We start from the raw sequence: 20,921 nt of genomic DNA, 5'->3' as shown, positions 1-20,921 counted from the left end.
CACACAGAAAAGAGTCACTGATTTATTTCTGATATTTCCCATCTCAATCCTTCAATTCCAAGCCCAAAAAAAACCCCCGAATCAATCCCAAAAAGACTCCAAGCCCGTGCTGGTTACAAGTGAAATACGGTGAAATAATCAAATTACAACGGAACGAGCCCCGAGCGCCAGCGTGCTGCCCCGTGAGCGTCTGGTGAAGCACAAATGAAATATTCCAAGGGGTTTTTTTTTGGATAAAAAGAGGATAAAAAGCAGAATTCTGACGAAGAACGGCCTCAAAAATCAGCAGCAACTTCTGGAAGCAAAGCTGGAGGAGCCGGGGATCATGAGAAGTTCTGCAGGTACAGGGAGCAGGTTCGAGGTCAAAGTTGGGGTTTTTTTTCAGTCCAAAATGCAGGAATTGGGGGATTTTGGGCTGGCCGTCGTGGTGCTAGGCTCCCAGCAGCATTCCCATGAAATCGGAGCCGTTCTGGACGGTGACGGCAGCGCCGGCGCCGTTGTCCACGAAGATGGAGGCGTACTGCCCAGCCTGCAGGGAGAACGGGGGAAAGCAGGAATTTCTGGCACATTCCACAGGAAAACACCAAGGGAAAATCCCCTTCTGGGGATTTTCTAACTCCAGCAGGAGTTTGTTGAGCTTTAGCTCCTTTTTCGCCAGGGTTGGGATGAAATGCGCGAGATGGAATTTCTTGTTTGGACTCAGATGTTTACTGGTTTTTATCTGTGTTACAGTTTTATAAACTGTGAGCTCTGCAGCACTGCTCTCCAACAAACCAAAAACGGAGCCGCGTCTCTCTCCTTACGAGGCCTTTTAAGGATAAACTGTCCAATTAACAAATGACACCTAATTATTTCTACTTTTAACCCAATAACCAACCAGCCGTGGCCTGCAACGCAGACTTTTTTATCCAATTGCACAAAACCACCCAAACCCATGGAGAAGGAAGGGAAGGAGGAGGAGGAGAAGAAAAAGGAGGAGGAGAAGGAGGAGGTGAAGAAAGTGGAGAAGGAGAAGAAAGAAAAGGTGGAGAAGAAGAAGGTAAAGAAGAAGGTGAAGAAGGAGAAGAAGAAGGTGAAGAAGGAGAAGAAGAAGAAGGAGAAGAAGAAGCTGAAGGAGGAGGAGAAGAAGAAGGTGAAGAAGGAGAAAAGGAGGAGAAGAAGGAGAAGAAAGAAGAAAGAAGAAGGAGGAGAAGGAGGAGAAAGAGGAGGAGGAGGAGGAGGAGGAGGAGAAGAAGGAGGAGAAGGAGGAGAAGGAGGAGGAGGAGGAGAAGAAGAAGGTGAAGAAGGAGGAGAAGGAGAAGAAAGAAGAAAGAAGAAGGAGGAGAAGGAGGAGGAGAAGGAGGAGGAGGAGAAGAAGAAGGAGGTGAAGGAGGTGAAGGAGAAAGTGAAGAAGGAGGTGGTGAGGGTGAAAAAGAAGGACCAGCTCCCACCCTAAATCCTCCGTCTTGCTCTCTCTGTATCACCACATTCTAAAACCCCAAGCTCTGAGTTTCCCACCCTGTGACATCACACACTTCTCTCCAAACTCCACCCCCGCAATCCCAGTTCAACCATTCCACTTTGGAAGCTTCTGCACGGCCCCGGGTCAGTGCAGCGTTCTCCTGGGGGTCAGCGCCTGGCAGCACAGAAAGGCTGGAATTCTCAGCAGGCTTCCAGCAGGAATTCAGCCCAGTTCTGGGAAGGAGCTGGTGGAGTGGAGGAACTTTTGTGGGTTTGGAAGAATTTTTGTGTGGTTTGGAAGAATTTTTGTGTGGTTTTTTTGAGTTTTATTTTTCCAAAAAATCCTTCCTGCCCTGGCGCCTTCTTGGGTGAAGTGGCTTCAGAGCTCGTCATGGGAGGTGGGAAATCCCATTGGGAATGGAATTTCAGTTCATTGGGAATGGAATTTCAATTGGGAATGGAATTTCAGTTCATTGGGAATGGAATTTCAGTTCATTGGGAATGGAAATCCCATTGGGAATGGAATTTCAGTTCACTGGGAATGGAAATCCCATTGGGAATGGAATTTCAGTTCACTGGGAATGGAAATTCCATTGGGAATGGAATTTCAGTTCACTGGGAATGGAAATTCCGTTGGGAATGGAATTTCAGATCATTGGGAATGGAATTTCAGATCATTGGGAATGAATTTCAATTCATTGGAGATGGAAATCCCATTTGGAATGGAATTTCCGTTCACTGGGAATGGAATTTCCATTGGGAATGGAATTTCAGTTCACTGGGAATGGAATTTCCATTGGGAATGGAATTTCCGTTCACTGGGAATGGAAATTCCATTGGGAATGGAATTTCAGTTCACTGGGAATGGAAATCCCATTGGGAATGGAATTTCAGTTCACTGGGAATGGAAATTCCATTGGGAATGGAAATTCCACTGGGAGCGCAATGCCAGGGGAGAGTTGGCAAAGGAAAAGAAATCAAAATTTATTGTAAATATTGGATTTTTCTTAGAGGGAAGCTTCTTCCCGTGCCTTCAATTCCGAATGGGAAACCCCAGCCAAGCTTTTCCTCCTGGTGCTGCCCCAGGTGAGGAATTTCCCTCTTTAAAATGTAGGAAAAAAAAGAGTTTTTTAAATTATGTAATTATAATTTTAAAGTTATTTATTTATTTATTTATTTTAATTATTATTAATTGTTAACATTACAATTATTGTTAATTTATTGTTGAATTGTTCATTATTTATTTATAAAGGATATATTTATAAAGAAATATATTTTATTGTTTATTATTTTATTATTGTTATTATTTATATATATTGTTTTTACATATATTTATAGACTTTATTTATATATTTTATATATTATTTATATATAACTTTATATATTATTATTTCATTATTATTATTTCATGATTTATTATTTCTATATTATATTATTTATATTGTTATTTATATTATTATTTATTATTATTTCATTATTTCCTGCACCTCCCGGGCAGAGTCCAGGAAAGAATTCCATGTCCTGCCCAGAGATTTGGGGCAGGAAATTCCCAATTTTCAGGCAGAAATTCCCAATTTTCCGGGCCTCACCTGCAGCTGCAGCAAGCCGTGGACATAAATAGTGAAGATTTTGCTGTTGCTTTCCAGGCCAGCAATGACTTCCAAGGACCTGAAAATGAGAAATAAACGGATCAAAGCCCTCAGGCAGCCCCACACTTGGGTGTGCAAGGACAATTCTCCCTCAGTTTCCCTGGAATTCAGAGCAGTTGGAGCAAAAAAAGGGGAATTTGGACAGGATTTGGGATGTGGGGAAGGGTTTAAAGCCAGGATGGGATGGTGGAAGTTTGGTGGCCCTGGCCATGGGAGTGGGAAGATCTTTAAGGTCCCTTCCATAATTCCATGATCCCACAATTCCATAATTCCATGATCCCACAATTCCATGATTCCATGATTCCCTGATCCCACAATTCCATAATTCCATGATCCCACAATTCCATAATTCCATGATCCCACAATTCCATGATTCCATGATTCCCTGATCCCACAATTCCATAATTCCATGATCCCACAATTCCATAATTCCATGATCCCACAATTCCATAATTCCATAATTCCATGATTCTATGATTTCCTGATCCCATAATTCCATGATTCCATGATTCCATAATTCCACGATCCCACAATTTCCTGAGCCCATAATTCCATGATTCCACAAGTCCATAATTCCATAATTATATGATCCCTCAATTCCATGATTCCATAATTCCATGATTCAACAATTCCCTGATCTCACACAATTCCCTGATCCCACACAATTCCATAATTCCACGATGCCATAATTCCACAATTCCATGATCCCATGATTCCATAATTCCATGATTCCCTGATTCCACAACTCCATAATTCCATAAATTCACAATTCCATGATTCCACGATAACTCTGTAACTCCACAACTCCATCATTCCATTATTCAGTAATTCCACAATTCCATCACTCCATAATTCTGTGATCCCACAATTCCAAAGTTCCACAATTCCACGATTCCAGCTGCCGTAAAAATTAACCAGGAGCAGCTTTTCCTCACTGCAGGAATGCTGAAAAATCCACAAAAGCGCTGGATTTCGGATACAAAACCCAGCTGGAGACCACCTTTTCCCAGAGTTTTTTTTTTTCCCAAAACCCCTTTGGATCTATTCCAAAAAATCCATTTTTTTCCCCAGGGAATGAAAAGTTTGTTTCACCCGAACCTCAAAAGTGTGAGAAAGGACAAATTTTGTAATTTTTGGGGAGGGTTTTGAGATCGGGGATCACACACAAGTTTAAAAAAAATCATCCAAAATCCAAGCAGAGCTTCACTTTTTTCTTTGGCTCAGGGAGAGCTGCTCCCGGCAGAATTCCCAATTCCCAAAACAAATCCAGCTCTTCTCTGCAGGATCCAGGTTCTTGGATCAGCACAGCCCAGTTAAACTCAGTTTTAAGCCTGGCTGGTTCCCCCCTCCCTGCCCACCCTTCTTTTCCCTTATTTTCCCAATGAAATCTTTCCTCCTTTTTTTTTTTTTTTTAATTATTTTTTCCCCCAGTGATGAATCCCTGCAAGTTCAGACGTGGCTTCCCAGAAAATATGAAAAGTTGGAGCCACTTGGCAGCTGCTCAGCACAAGCCCAGTTAAACTCAGTTTAACCAGTTCCTCCCTCCCTACCCACTGTGGTTTTTCCTTATTTTCCCAATCAAATCTTTCCTCCTTTTTTTAAAAAACATTATTTTTTTCCCAGTGATGAATTCCTGCAAGTCCCAAGGTGTTTCTCCCAGAAAAAATAAAAAGTGGGAGCCACTTGGCACCTGCCACTCAGCACAAACCCAGTTAAACTCAGTTTTAAGCCTGGCTTCTCCTTATTTTCCCAATTAAACCAACCCCTTTCCTCCTTGTTTTTTGTATTTTGTTTTTTTATTATATTTTTCCCAGTGGTGAATCCCTGCAAGTCCCAACGAGTTTTTCCCAGGAAAATTGAGAAGTTGGAGCCCCTTGGCAGCTGCTGAGGTGAGGCTGTGTCAGATCCTGCCCCAGCCGTTCCTCTCCTCCGTGCCGAGTTTCCGGGGCTCGTCCCGAAGCCCCGGGGGCTTTTCCAGCCCCATGGATGGATGGATGGATGGATGGGTGAGTCAGGGCTGGCATTCCCAGGAAATTCCACAGGGAATGAGTCCAGGCAGGCTCCCGGCGCTGCTGCCGGCCGTCCCAGCCACGCGCGAGGCCCTGGGACGTGTCCCCAGTCCATCCTGAGGGATCCGGGATCTGTCCCAATTCCATCCCGAGGGATCTGGGATCTGTCCCAATTCCATCCTGAGGGATCCGTCCCAATTCCATCCTGAGGGATCTGGGATCTGTCCCAATTCCATCCCGAGGGATCTGGGATCTGTCCCAATTCCATCCCGAGGGATCTGGGATCTGTCCCGAATCCATCCTGAGGGATCCGTCCCAATTCCATCCCGAGGGATCTGGGATCTGTCCCAATTCCATCCCGAGGGATCTGGGATCTGTCCCAATCCATCCCGAGGGATCTGGGATCTGTCCCGAATCCATCCTGAGGGATCCGTCCCAATTCCATCCCGAGGGATCTGGGATCTGTCCCGAATCCATCCCAAGGGATCTGGGATCTGTCCCGAATCCATCCTGAGGGATCCGTCCCTAATCCATCCTGAGGGATCTGGGATCTGTCCCAATTCCATCCCGAGGGATCTGGGATCTGTCCCCAATCGATCCTGAGGGATCCATCCCTAATCCATCCTGAGGGATCTGGGATCTGTCCCAATTCCATCCTGAGGGATCTGGGATCTGTCCCAATTCCATCCTGAGGGATCTGGGATCTGTCCCGAATCCATCCTGAGGGATCCGTCCCAATTCCATCCTGAGGGTGGGATCTGTCCCAAATCCATCCTGAGGGATCTGGGATCTGTCCCAGTCCATCCCAAGGGATCTGGGATTTGTCCCAAATCCATCCTGAGGGATCTGTCCAAATCCATCCTGATCACTCTGGGATCCATCCCAAATCCATCCTGATTTCTGGATTCCTGTGGATTTATGGATCTCTGGATCATTTCTGGATCTGTGAATTTTGGGAACTGTGGATCTCTGGAATTCTGGACCTGTGGATTTCTGGAGGAGCTCAGGGCAGAGCATTAGAATCAACCTGGGCAGGGATTTTGGGGTCTGGAGCAAGGACAGAGCCACAGCTTTGCCCTCTGCTGGAAAAGCTCCTTTTCCAGCCCCTTCCTCCCTGGAAAAGCTCCCCAAATCCCCCTGAGGGAAGGAATTGCCAGAGTGGGCTGGAATATCAGGGAACATGGAAAATGTGAGGGGAAGAATCCCTGGAGGCCCCGGGGCGACTCACGTGTGCCGGTGGCACAGGGACTCGATGCAGATCAGCACCCGCACGCTGTCCCGGGCCCGCAGCTGCACTTTGCTCTTCAGCTCGCTGTGGTCTAGGAAAAACAGTGGGGAAAATGTCAGCATTCCCACAAATCCTGGGGTTTGGGCTCCTGAGGGGCTCCAGCAGCCCTGGGATGGCTGCAGGAGGTGCCAGAAGGTTCCTTTGTGTCTGATGGAGCCAAAGGCAACGGATCCGAGGTGAATCCATCAGGGATAGAACCTCTAGAATATCAGATTTTAAATGGGGATCCCAGGTGGATCCATCAGTGGCAGAACCTCTGGAATAAGGGATTTTAAAAGGGGATCCCAGGTGGATCCATCAGTGGCAGAACCTCTGGGATAATGGATTTTAAAAGGGGATCCCAGGTGGATCCATCAGTGGCAGAACCTCTGGGATAATGGATTTAAAAAGGGGATCCATCACTGGCCATCAGTGGCAGAACCTCTGGAATATCCGGGGGTTCTCTGGGGGTCTCCAGGGGGTTTGGGCTCCCCGGGGCAGCACTCACCGATGTGGACGTTGGCTGAGAACTGGTAGATGCCGCCCACGGGGGCGGTGAAGCGGCCGGTGGCCAGGTTCAGTCCCGAGCCCCGCAGGAACGCGCCCTTGGCCACGGGCTGCGAGAGAGAACAGAGCTGCAGCCCTGGGCTGAGCCCAAACCCAGCCCTGGGCTGAGCCCAAATCCTAAATCCCTGGGATGAGCCCGAATCCCTGGGATGACCCCAAATCCTGAATGCCTGGGCTGAGCCCAAATCCTGAATCCCTAAGATGAGCCCAAATCCATCCCTGTGCTGATCCCAGATCCATCCCTGTGCTGATCCCAAATCCATCTCTGTGCAGATCCCAGATCCATATCTGTGCAGATCCCAGATCCATCCCTGTGCAGATCCCAGATCCATCCCTGTGCTGATCCCAGATCCATCCCTGTGCTGATCCCAGATCCATCCCTGTGCTGATCCCAGATCCATCCCTGTGCTGATCCCCGATCCATCCCTGTGCTGATCCCAGATCCATCCCTGTGCTGATCCCAGATCCATCCCTGTGCAGATCCCAGATCCATCCCTGTGCTGATCCCAGACCCATCCCTGTGCTGATCCCAGATCCATCCCTGTGCTGATCCCAGATCCATCCCTGTGCTGATCCCAGATCCATCCCTGTGCAGATCCCAGATCCATCCCTGTGCTGATCCCAGATCCATCCCTGTGCTGATCCCAGATCCATCCCTGTGCTGCTCCTGGCTCTGCACTCCCCTTTCCCAGAGGGCACAGCCCAAACCCGACTCTTCTTGTCCCGGCCTGTGGTGCCAGCTTGGCACCCAGAGCCTCTCACAGCAGCTCCGAGCCAGGAAAAATTGGGAATGAGTTGGGCACCTCGTCCCTGAGGCACAGGAAGCAGCAGCCCACTGCTGGGATGGCTTAATTAGTCCCATTTTCCCTGCTAATTAATGAGGCAGCAGCTCTCCCTGCAGCCCTGCCCACGCCTCAGGGCTGATCCGGCCTGGCTGCCAAGCCAAGCTGCCAAAAGTCTGGGAAAGAATGGAAAAATGGATTTAAAAAGGGGATCCCAAGTGGATCCATCAGGGATAGAACCTCTGGAATAATGGATTTTAAAAGGGGATCCCAGGTGGATCCATCAGCGATAGAACCTCTGGAATAATGGATTTTAAAAGGGGATCCCAGGTGGATCCATCAGCGATAGAACCTGTGGAATATCGGATTTAAAAAGGGGATCCCAGGTGGATCCATCAGGGACAGCACCTCTGGAATACCAGATTTTAAAAGGGGATCCCAGGTGGATCCATCAGCAATAGAACCTGTGGAATATCAGATTTTAAAAGGGGATCCCAGGTGGATCCATCAGCGATAGAACCTGTGGAATATCAGATTTAAAAAGGGGATCCCAGGTGGATCCATCAGGGACAGCACCTCTGGAATACCAGATTTTAAAAGGGGATCCCAGGTGGATCCATCAGCGATAGAACCTGTGGAATATCGGATTTTAAAAGGGGATCCCAGGTGGATCCATCAGGGATAGAACCTGTGGAATATCGGATTTAAAAAGGGGATCCCAGGTGGATCCACCTCTGGCCTTCCTTTGGACACTTTCTCATGGATTTGTCTCTTCCTTTCAGCCTCAGAGGAGTTTCTGGGCTGAGCAGGAAGCTCAGCAGGGCCCTGGAGCTGCTCATCCCCACCAGGATGAGTCTGGACATCCTCACCGACTGGAAATTCTGGAGCTCCACCAAGGTCTTCTTGTCCACCAGCACCTGGCCCTTGAGCTTGCAGTGGAACGCCTCCTCCACCCGCCGCTGCGACGGCACCTCCTCCAGGGCCAGCAGCAGCGGGGGCAGCTGGCTGGGCTGGGCTGAGATGGCCAGGGAGGCCCGGTGCTCCATGGCTTCTGAGGGAAAAGGGCAATAAAATGGAATAAAATGGAATAAAATCTTCATTTAAGGGCCTGGCCATTCCTATTCCCCTGATGAAACCTCCTCCAGGGGCAGGAGGAGCCGGCTGGGGTGGGCTGAGATGGCCAGGGAGGCTCGGTGCTCGATGGTTTCTGAGGGGAAAAGGGCAATAAAATGGAATAAAATGGAATAAAATGGAATAAAATGGAATAAAATCTTCATTTAAGGGCCCGGCCATTCCTATTCCCCTGATGAAACCTCCTCCAGAGGCAGGAGGAGCCGGCTGGGCTGGGCTGAGATGGCCAGGGAGGCTCGGTGCTCCATGGCTTCTGAGGGAAAAGGGGCAATAAAATGGAATGAAATGGAATAAAATGGAATAAAATGGAATAAAATGGAATAAAATCTTCATTTAAGGGCCCGGCCATTCCTATTCCCCTGATGAAACCTCCTCCAGGGGCAGGAGGAGCCGGCTGGGGTGGGCTGAGATGGCCAGGGAGGCTCGGTGCTCGATGGTTTCTGAGGGGAAAAGGGGCAATAAAATGGAATAAAATGGAATAAAATGGAATAAAATGGAATAAAATCATCATTTAAGGGCCCGGCCATTCCTATTCCCCTGATGAAACCTCCTCCAGAGGCAGGAGGAGCCGGCTGGGCTGGGCTGAGATGGCCAGGGAGGCTCGGTGCTCGATGGTTTCTGAGGGGAAAAGGGCAATAAAATGGAATAAAATGGAATAAAATGGAATAAAATCTTCATTTAAGGGCCTGGCCATTCCTATTCCCCTAATGAAACCTCCTCCGGAGCAGGAGGAGCTGGCTGGAGTGGGCTGAGATGGGCAAGGAGGCTCGGTGCTCGATGGTTTCTGAGGGGAAAAGGGCAATAAAATGGAATAAAATGGAATAAAATGGAATAAAATGGAATAAAATGGAATAAAATCTTCATTTAAGGGCCTGGCCATTCCTATTCCCCTGATGAAACCTCCTCCAGGGGCAGGAGGAGCCGGCTGGGCTGGGCTGAGATGGCCAGGGAGGCCCGGTGCTCCATGGCTTCTGAGGGGAAAAGGGGCAATAAAATGGAATAAAATGGAATAAAATGGAATAAAATGGAATAAAATGGAATAAAATCTTCATTTAAGGGCCTGGCCATTCCTATTCCCCTGATGAAACCTCCTCCAGGGGCAGGAGAAGCTGGCTGGAGTGGGCTGAGATGGCCAGGGAGGCCCGGTGCTCCATGGCTTCTGAGGGGAAAAGGGGCAATAAAATGGAATGAAATGGAATAAAATGGAATAAAATGGAATAAAAATAAATAAAATGTAAATTTAAGGGCCTGGCCAGTGAATGGAGCCTCCTCCAGGGACAGGAGGAGCTGGCTGGGGTGGGCTGAAAGGACCAGGGAGGCCATGGGCTTGATGGCTTCTGAGGGGAAAAGGGGAATAAAATGAAATAAAATGAAATCAAATCTTAATTTAAGGGCCTGGCCTATGAAACCATGAATGTGTGCTTGGAATTCTGCACTTGGATCTTCAGCCGAAGCCCAGCGGCACTGGGGGAACATTTTTGGTTGCCAGGGGAATGCCTGAGGGTGAAGATTTGCCCTGGTGCTTCACCAAAGCAAAGCTCCTCCAGCCTTTAATACCCTTTACCTTGGAAAATCTTTGACTTTTTAACATCTTTTACCTTTTAAGATCTCCTTGAACTCCTGCAGAAGAACTTCTCTGGTGACTTCAGCCCCAGGAGCTCCTGGAGGTCCCTGAGGCCCAGGAGGCCCTGGAGGCCCAACCAGGCCTCGCTGAGGGAACAAACAAAGGAAAATTTGGGATTAAAACCAGAAAATCCTCCAGGGACATCAGCAACGTGAGGGGGTTTGTTCCCAGAAAATTTCCGATCATTTTTGGAGGACATTTGAGGGATCAGGAAGAGCCAAGAGCTCTGAGAGTCCCTCTGAGATCTTTTTCCAGCTGCTGGGACTCCCATTCCTCTGATAATCCTCTAAAATTCCATGGAAAACCTGCCCAGATTGCTCAGAAGATGCAAAAAAACTCCTCAAATAATTAAAATAATTAAAAGAATTCAAGATTGTCCAAGCAGCAGATGAAAAGTGCCACATGATTAATGACCTGTCACTCAGCTCATTAATTTGAAATAAACCACTTGTCCACACCTTGATTAATTTATCCTTTAGGATACTTGGACTTTATCTCTTGGAAGGAGAAGAAAAAAATTGGATTTTATTTTTAATGAGCGGGAAAACAACCCCCCAAAAAAGGCTCAGTTTGAGAGCAGCTGGTTCAAAATTCCCACCTCTCTGCCAAAGCAAGAAACCTCAAATTTATCCAAAACGTGGAGAAATTAAACCCAGAAAAATGGAAAGGATGAGAAAAAGGAAGGAAAACATGGGAGAGATGGAGAGGAAATCCTACCAATTTTTTGTCTTTGCCTTTGCACCGCCTCTTGGAGTTGCTGCCGTCGTCCGGGCGGTGCACGAAGGAGATCCAGGTCCTGCGTGGGTCCGTGATCCGCGGGTCCGCGGGCTCCGGGAGCTGGGGACACGCCGGGACAAGGATCACGGACTGACTGCCCTCAGAAGGTCCAAAAAACCCAACCCGGGCTGATCCCGCTGCTTTTGGAGGACACTGAAGGTGTCCTTGAGGGACCAGGAGGAGCCAAGAGCTCCAAGAGTCCATCAGACATCTTGAAATTCCATGGAAAACCCACCCAGATGCTCATAAGACACAAAAAATCCAGCCCACGCTGCTTTTTAGGGGACACTGAGGGACCAGGAGGAGCCAAGAGCTCCGAGAGTCCCTCAGAGATCTTGAAATTCCATGGAAAACCCACCCAGATGTTCGAGGGATGGAAAAATCCAGCCCAGGCTGTTCCTGCTGCTTTTGGAGGTCACTGAGGGTGTCCTTGAGGGATCAGGAGGACCAAAAGCTCCGAGAGTCCCTCAGAGATCTTGAAATTCCATGGAAAACCCACCCAGATGCTCATAAGACACAAAAAATCCAGCCCAGGCTAATTTTTGGGGGACACTGAGGGACCAGGAGGAGCCAAGAGCTCTGGAAGTTCCTCAGAGATCTTCTTCCAACGGCTGGGACTGCCATTCCCTGATAATCCCCTGAAATTCCATGGAAAACCCACCCAGATGTTCAGAGGACGGAAAAATGGATCCTTCTGGGAATGGTCCCAGCACCCACCTTGGGAGTTCTCAGTTGTTCCCAACATGAGGAACCATCAAAATGAAACATAAAAACCAAAGGGAATTGATGAAATGAGGCTGGGAAAAGGCAGGAAAATCCCAATAAATCCAGGAATAAATCTGGGAATTATCCCAGAACCCATCTTGGGAGTTCTCAGTTGTTCCCAACATGAGGAACCATCAAAATGAAACAGAAAAACCAAAGGGAATTGATGAAATGTGCCTGGAATCAGCTCAGAAAAAGCAGGAAAATCCCAATAAATCCAGGAATAAATCTGGGAATGGTCCCAGAACCCACCTTGGGAGTCCTCTGCTGTTCCCAACATGAGGAACCATCAAAATTAAATAAAAAATCAAAGGGAATTGACGAGATGAGGTTGGGAAAAGGCAGGAAAATCCCAATAAATCCAGGAATAACCCAGGAATGAAGCCAGCACCCACCTTGGGAGTTCTCAGTTGTTCCCAACATGAGGAATCATCAAAATGAAACATAAAAACCAAAGGGAATTGATGAGATGTGCCTGGAATCAGCTGAGAAAAGGCAGGAAATTCCCAATAAATCTGGGAATAAATCTGGGAATTATCCCAGAACCCACCTTGGGAGTTCTCGGTTGTTCTCAACATGAGGAACCATCAAAATTAAATAAAAAAACCAAAGGGATTTGATGGGATGAGCATGGAATCAGCTGAGAAAAGGCAGGGAAATCCCAATAAATCCAGGAATAAATCTGGGAATGGTCCCAGCACCCACCTTGGGAGTCCTCTGCTGTTCCCAACATGAGGAACCATCAAAATGAAACATAAAAACCAAAGGGAATTGACGAGATGAGGTTGGGAAAAGGCAGGAAAATCCCAATAAATCCAGGAATAACCCAGGAATGAAGCCAGAACCCACCTTGGGAGTTCTCAGTTGTTCCCAACATGAGGAATCATCAAAATGAAACATAAAAACCAAAGGGAATTGATGAGATGTGCCTGGAATCAGCTGAGAAAAGGCAGGAAATTCCCAATAAATCTGGGAATAAATCTGGGAATTATCCCAGAACCCACCTTGGGAGTCCTCTGCTGTTCCCAACATGAGGAACCATCAAAATTAAATAAAAAAACCAAAGGGATTTGATGGGATGAGCATGGAATCAGCTGAGAAAAGGCAGGAAAATCCCAATAAATCCGGGAATAACTCCGGGAATGATCCCGGCACCCACCTTGGGCTGCTCCTCGCTGTTGGCCAGGGAGGTGTTGAGGGGCTCCGGGTGCTCCTTCCTGCCCTTCCTGTCCCTCCTGGCCGCTGTCACCGCGCGGGGACACAGCTGGTGGCACAGCAGCGCCAGCAGCAGCCACCAGCCCGGCATGGTGGCAGCGAGGAAAATCCGATTGGTGTCCCGAAAAATCCAAATGAGCAGGGTCGGGGTCAAGGATCCAAGAGGGAAATGATCCAGGAGGGAGGAAAAATCAGATTTGTGTCCCGAAAAATCCAAATGAGCCGGGTCGGGGTCAAGGATCCAAGAGGGAAATGATCCAGGAGGGAGGAAAAATCAGATTTGTGTCCTGAAAAATCCAAATGAGCCGGGTCAGGGTCAAGGATCCAAGAGAGAAATGATCCAGGAGGGAGGAAAAATCAGATTTGTGTCCCGAAAAATCCAAATGAGCCGGGTCGGGGTCAAGGATCCAACAGGGAAATGATCCAGGACCAAAAAAACCTGGATTTGTGTCCAAAAAATCCAAATTGACCAGGTCAGGATCAACGAGCCAGGTATCAAATGCTTCAGGACCAAAAAAAATTGGATTTTTGTCCCAAAAAATCCAAATGAGCCGGGTCGGAGTCAATGAGCCAGGGGAAAATGATCCAGGACCAAATAAAAAATCAGATTTGTGTCCCAAAAAATCCAAATTAGCCAGGTCAGGGTCAATGAGCCAGGAAGAAAATGCTCCAGGACCAAAAAAAACTGGATTTGTGTCCAAAAAATCCAAATTAGCTGGGTTAGGATCAAGGAACCAGAGGGGAAGTGCTCCAGGAAGGAGGAAAAATCAGATTTGTGTCCCAAAAAAAATCCAAATTGACCAGGTCAGGATCAACGAGCCAGGTATAAAATACTTCAGGACCAAAAAAAATTGGATTTGTGTCCCAAAAAATCCAAATTAATCAGGTCAGGGTCAAGGAGCTATGGGGAAAATGCTCCAACAGCAAGGAAAAACTGGATTTGTGTCCCAAAAAATTCAAATTAATCAGATCAGGATCAAGGAGCCAGGGGGAGAATGCTTCAGGACCATAAAAAAACCAAAAAAATCTGAATTAACCAGGTCAGGATCAAGGAGCCAGGAGGAAAATGCTCCAGGAAGGAGGAAAAATCGGATTTATGTCCGAAAAATCCGAATTTATTAGGTTGGGATCAAAGAGCCAAGGGGAAAATGCTTCAGGACCAAGAAAATTTAAAAAAAAATCCAAATGGAGCAGGTCAGGATTGAGGAGCCAGGGGGAAAATGCTGCAGGGCCAAAAAAAATCCAGATTTGTGTCCAAAAAATCCAAATGAAGCAGGTTAAAGTCAAGGAGCCGAGCACAGAATCCTTCAGGAGCAATAAAAACCAGATTTGTCTCTAAAATAAATCCAGAGTTAAGCAGGTGGGAAGGACCCAAGCAGTCAGCAATGAAAAAAATGGATTTGTGTCCAAAAAAAATCCAGAGGAACCAGGTGAGGATGAAGGAGCCAGGTGGAAAATCCTTCGGGAGCAAAACAAACCAGATTTGTCTCTCAAGTAAATCCAGAATTAAGCAGGTGAGAAGGATCCAACCGGATTTGTGTCAAAAAAAAATCCGAATTTCAGGGGGATCCAACCGGATTTGTGTCCAAAAAAATCCGAATTTCAGGGGGATCCAACCGGATTTGTGTCCAAAAAAATCCGAATTTCAGGGGGATCCAAGCAGCCAGGTGCAAAACCCCTCAGGATCAAAAAAACCCAAATTTGTGTCCAAAAAAAATCCGAATTCCAGAAGGTTCCAAGCAGCTCCTTGGGATGGAAAAGCCGGAGATGAATTTCTTTGGAACTTCTTTGGAACTTCTTTGGAATTTCTTTGGAACTTCTTTGGAATTTCTTTGGAATTTCTTTGGAATTTCTTTGGAATTTCTTTGGAATTTCTTTGGAATTCTGGATCCCTGGGAGGAGCTGAGTCCGTGGGAGCTTCCCAGAAATCCCAGAGGAGAGAGGCTGCTCTGCCCTAAGTCCGGCCTAAAACTAGTTTTAAAGGCACTCAGCGCTCCCCAAAATCGAGCTTAAAACTGGTTTTACTCTGCCCCCCAAATGGGGCTTGAAACTGGTCTTACTTTGCCTCCCTAAATCCGGCTTGAAACTGGTTTTAAAGGCACTCTGTGCCCCCAGATCAGGCTTGAAACCAGTTTTACTCTGCTCCCCAAATAGGGCTTGAAACCGGTTTTACTTTGCCCCTTCTGACCCCCTTAATCCAGGTTGAAACTGGTTTTACTCTGTCCCCCCAAATGGGTCTTGAAACTGGTTTTAAAGGCACTCAGCACCCACAAATGGGGCTTGAAACTGGTTTTACTCTGCCCCTTCTGACCCCAAATCAGATTTAAAACTGGTTTCACTCTGTCCCCACAAATGCGGCGTGAAACTGGTTTTAAATGCTCTCAGCCCCCCCCCCCAGATCGGGTTTAAAACTGGTTTTAAAGGTCCTGAAAGCTGCAGGGCAGAGCTGAGCCCAAGCTCAGGCGGAGATTAGCCAGGCTCGGCTCAGAGGCCGAGGAATCCTCGAGCTTCCCTCGGCATTCCCGGGAATTGGAATCCCGGGAATCGCCAGCATCCCAGCTCGGCCTTGGAAGGACAAAACCCAGCCCTCACACCCCCAAAAAAAATCCTTCACACCCCAAAAAATCCCTCACACCCCCAAAACCAGATCACTCACATCCTAAAAAAATGCCTCACACCCCAAAAACAAATCCCAAAAAACAGACCACTCACACCCCCAAAAAAAGCCCTCACATCCCAAAACAATTCCTCACACCCCAAGAAACAAGCCCCCAAAACCAATCCCAAACCCCTGACACCCCAAAAAACAAATCCCAAACCCCAAATTCCTCACACCCCAAAAAACAAACCCCAAAAAACAGATCTCTCACACCCCAAACCCCAAATTCCTCACACCCCAAAAAACAGATCCCTCAAAAGAAACCCCTCACACCCCAAAAAGCAAACCCCAAAAAACAAATCCTTTACCCCCCAAAAACAGTCCCAAACCCCAATCCCCTCACACCCCAAAAAGAAACCCCAAAAACCAAATTCCTCACCAAATTCCAAACCAACCCCCCAAAAAACAAACCCCAAGCTTCTCACACCCCAAAAAAAACCAAAACCCAAAAAACAAATTCCTCACAGCCCAAAAAGCAAATCCCAAAAGCCAAAGCTCTCCCACCCCAAAAAAAGAAAAAACAAAAAACAAATTCCTCACACCCAACAAACAAACCCCAAAACACAACCCCGAACCCCTCACATCCCAAAAAACAAAGCCCAAACCCCAAATTCCTCACACCTCAAAAGACAAACCCCAAAATACAAATCCCAAAAAACAAATCCTGCACACCCAAAAACAATGCCAAACCCCGAACCCCTTGCATCCCAAAAAACAGATCCCAAACCCCAAATTCCTCACACCCCCAAAAACAATGCCCCAAAAAACACACCCCAAAAAACAGATTCCTCACACCCAAAAAAACAAATCCCAAACCCCCAAATTCCTCAGACCCCAAAAAACAGATCCCAAAAAACAGATCCCAAAAAAACCAAATCCCAAAAAAACCAAATCCCAAACCCCAAACCTCTCACACCCCAAAAACCCAACCCCAAAAAACAAGTCAGTCACACCCCAAAAAACAAATCCCAAAACCCCAAAAAGCAAATCCCAAACCCCAAACCTCTCACACCCCAAAAAACAAATCCCAAAAAACCAAATCCCAAACCCCAAACCCCAAACCTGTCACACCCCAAAAAACAAGTCAGTCACACCCCAAAAAACAAATCCCAAAACCCCAAATTCCTCAGACCCCAAAAAACAGATCCAAAAAAAAACAGATCCCAAAAAAACAAATCCCAAACCCCAAACCTCTCACACCCCAAAAAACAAATCAGACATACCCCAAAAAACAAATCCCCAAACCCCAAATTCCTCAGACCCCAAAAAACAGATCCCAAAAAAACAGATCCCAAAAAAACAAATCCCAAACCTCTCACACCCCAAAAAACAGATCCCAAAAAAAACAGATCCCAAACCCCAAACCTCTCACACCCCAAAAACCCAACCCCAAAAAATAAATCAGACACACCCCAAAAAACAAATCCCAAAACCCCAAATTCCTCAGACCCCAAAAAAACAGATCCCAAACCCCAAACCTCTCGCACCCCAAAAACCCAACCCCAAACCCCCGGGACCCCAAAAGCTCCGGGGGGCAGCGAAGCCCCGCGGGTGTCCCGGCTCCGGGAGGAGCAGGTGAAGTTTTCCCGAAGTTTTCCCCAAAGTTTTCCCAAATTTTTTCCCAAAGTTTTCCCAAAGTTTTCCCAAAGTTTTCCCAAAGTTTTCCCAGAGTTTTTCCTCTCTTTTTTCCGCTTTTCCCTAAAAAATCCCCGCAGGTCCCGGCGCGCTCAGGGGGCAGAAGGGCGCGGGTTTCCCAGCGCAATCCCAAACCCCAAATCCCAAACCCCAAATCCCAAACCCCAAATCCCAAATCCCAAATCCCAGCCCCGGCCGAGCTGCGGCTCCTCCGCCCTCCCGGAGGAGTTTCCATCGGCTCCGGGAGGAGGAGGAGGAAAAAAAAACAGGGAAAAAAAAAAAAAAGGGAAAAAAGGAGGAGCTGGCAGCGCCTCTGGCACCGTCCAGGAATTCCCGCTCCCGCCCCTGCTTATCCCGGGAAAATCAACTTATTTTGGGATTTTATCCAAGAAAAATTCGATTTTTTTAGGGATTTTTATCCAGAAAAAATCAGATTTTGGGGGGATTTTATCCCAGGAAAATCAGGGTTTTTTTGGGAATTTATCCCAGGAAAATCAGGGATTTTTTGGGAATTTATCCCAGGAAAATCTGGGTTTTTGGGAATTTATCCCAGGAAAATCAGGGATTTTTTGGGAATTTATCCCAGGAAAATCTGGGTTTTTTGGGAATTTATTCCAGGAAAATCTGGGTTTTTTTGGAATTTATCCCAGGAAAATCTGGGTTTTTTGGGAAATTATTCCAGGAAAATCAGGGATTTTTTTGGGAATTTATCCCAGAAAAATCAGGGATTTTTTTTTTTTTGAATTAATCCCAGGAAAATCGGGGTTTTTTGGGAATTTATCCCAGAAAAATCAGGGATTTTTTTTTTTAATTAATCCCAGGAAAATCGGGGTTTTTTGGGAATTTATCCCAGGAAAATCGGGGTTTTTTGGGAATTTATCCCAGAAAAATCAGGGATTTTTTTTTTTTAATTAATCCCAGGAAAATCGGGGTTTTTTGGGAATTTATCCCAGGAAAAACAGGGATTTTTTTTGGAATTTATCCCAGGAAAATCAGGGTTTTTTTGGAATTTATCCCAGGAAAATCAGGGATTTTTTTTGGGAATTTATCCCAGGAAAGTCAGGGATTTTTTTTGGAATTTATCCCAGGAAAATCGGGGGTTTTTTTGGGAATTTATCCCAGGAAAACCAGGGTTTTTTTGGGATTTTATCCTAGAAAAACCAGATTTTTGGGGGGATTTTATCCCAGGAAAATCAGCTTTTTTTAGGGATTTTATCCCAGGAAAATCAGAGTTTATTTGGGGATTCTAGCCCAGGAAAATAAATTTTTTTGGGAATTTATCCCAGAAAAATCAGGCATTTTTTGAGATTTTTATCCCAGGAAAACCAGATTTTTAAAATTTTATTTTATCCCAGGAAAATCAGCTTTTTTTGGGGAATTTGGAGCGCCCAGCAGGGCTGGAAATCCCTGCCTGGGGATAAACCCCAGTTTGGATGTGGCAGAATTCCCAGTTTATTCCCAGTTTGGGATGATCCATGTCCCATCTTCCCAGTTTTCAGGGAACTCGGGGAAACTGAGGCAAGAAACATTCCCAACCCAAACTCCAGAAAATTTAATTTTTTTCCTCCCCGTTTTTGGCAACATCTCCAGAAAAACCTGGAATTTGGGAAGGGGGAAAAAAATTGGAATTTGGGGAGGGGAAAAACCGGGAAAAAATGGAATTTGGGAATGGGAAAACCCTGGAATTCAGGACAGGGAAAAAACCCAAAAATCCTATCCCAATTTTGGGATCATCCCAGAAATCCTTTTTGGAGGGCTCAGAGATCATCCCAAAAATCCTTATCCCAATTTTGGGATCGCCCCAAAAAACCTCATCCTGATTTTGGTATCATTCCAAAAAACCTTTTCCCAATTTTGGGATCACCCTAATTTATTCTGATTTTGGGATCATCCCAAAAATGCTCTTCCCAATTTTGGGATCATCCCAAAAATAATTCATCCTAATTTGGGGATCATCCCAGAAATCCTTTTCCCAATTCTTGGGAAAATCCCCTCCAAAATTCCCCATTTTTGGGATCATCCCAGAAATCCCCTTCCCGATTTTGGGATTGTCCCAGAAATCCTCTTCCCGATTTTGGGATCGTCCCAGAAATCCTCTCTCCGATTTTGGGATCATCCCAGAAATCCTCTTCCCGATTTTGGGATCATCCCAGAAATCCCCTTCCCGATTTTGGGATCATCCCAGAAATCCTCTTCCCGATTTTGGGATCATCCCAGAAATCCCCTTCCCGATTTTGGGATTGTCCCAGAAATCCCCTTCCCGATTTTGGGATTGTCCCAGAAATCCCCTTCCCGATTTTGGGATCGTCCCAGAAATCCCTTCCCGATTTTGGGATCATCCCAGAAATCCTCTTCCCGATTTTGGGATCGTCCCAGAAATCCTCTTCCCGATTTTGGGATCATCCCAGAAATCCTCTTCCCGATTTTGGGATCATCCCAGAAATCCTCTCTCCGATTTTGGGATCGTCCCAGAAATCCTCTTCCCGATTTTGGGATCATCCCAGAAATCCCCTTCCCGATTTTGGGATTGTCCCAGAAATCCTCTTCCCAATTTTGGGATCATCCCAGAAATCCTCTTCCCGATTTTGGGATTGTCCCAGAAATCCTCTTCCCGATTTTGGGATCGTCCCAGAAATCCTCTCTCCGATTTTGGGATCGTCCCAGAAATCCTCTTCGCGATTTTGGGATCATCCCAGAAATCCTCTCTCCGATTTTGGGATCATCCCAGAAATCCTCTTCCCGATTTTGGGATCGTCCCAGAAATCCTCTCTCCGATTTTGGGATCGTCCCAGAAATCCTCTTCGCGATTTTGGGATCGTCCTCCCGATTTTGGGATCGTCCCAGAAATCCTCTCTCCGATTTTGGGATCGTCCCAGAAATCCTCTTCGCGATTTTGGGATCGTCCCAGAAATCCCCTTCCCGATTTTGGGATTGTCCCAGAAATCCTCTTCCCGATTTTGGGATTGTCCCAGAAATCCCCTTCCCGATTTTGGGATCGTCCCAGAAATCCCCTTCCCGATTTTGGGATCATCCCAGAAATCCCCTTCCCGATTTTGGGATTGTCCCAGAAATCCCCTTCCCGATTTTGGGATCGTCCCAGAAATCCTCTTCCCGATTTTGGGATCATCCCAGAAATCCCCTTCCCAATTTTGGGATCGTCCCAGAAATCCCCTTCCCGATTTTGGGATCGTCCCAGAAATCCCCTTCCCGATTTCAATCCCATAAAAAGCTTCCCCAGGGAATTCCCAGAGCCCCAGACGCTCCAGGATTTTTGCCAATCCCATAAAATTTTGCCCATTCCCAGAGGCGCTCCCGGATTTTGGGGTTTCTGGGATTTGGGATTTTCCAGGATTCCCCAAACCCAGCCCCAATTCCCGACCCCGCGGCGCCACCTCGTGGTC

At 46.7% G+C, this 20,921-nt stretch overlaps 1 protein-coding gene across 1 annotated transcript; it reads right to left on the bottom strand.

Annotated features, from left to right (window-relative positions):
* Positions 1-281: 281 nt before the first annotated feature.
* C1QTNF12 (C1q and TNF related 12) lies at positions 282-13,381 on the bottom strand. The gene is made up of 8 exons (XM_068171390.1): positions 13,171-13,381; positions 11,187-11,306; positions 10,444-10,555; positions 8,584-8,765; positions 6,874-6,982; positions 6,327-6,417; positions 3,030-3,108; positions 282-529 (listed from the first exon to the last, which is right to left on the bottom strand). The coding sequence occupies exons 1-8, from the start codon at positions 13,315-13,317 to the stop codon at positions 431-433; spliced, it is 939 nt and encodes a 312-aa protein (XP_068027491.1). The 5' UTR covers positions 13,318-13,381; the 3' UTR covers positions 282-430.
* Positions 13,382-20,921: the final 7,540 nt, after the last annotated feature.

Source organism: Anomalospiza imberbis, chromosome 23 (genome assembly GCF_031753505.1).
Source record: "Anomalospiza imberbis isolate Cuckoo-Finch-1a 21T00152 chromosome 23, ASM3175350v1, whole genome shotgun sequence".
Lineage (NCBI taxonomy): Eukaryota > Metazoa > Chordata > Aves > Passeriformes > Viduidae > Anomalospiza > Anomalospiza imberbis.
The sequence above is the reverse complement of the archived record's forward strand: the minus strand, read 5'-3'. Positions and strand labels throughout refer to the sequence as shown.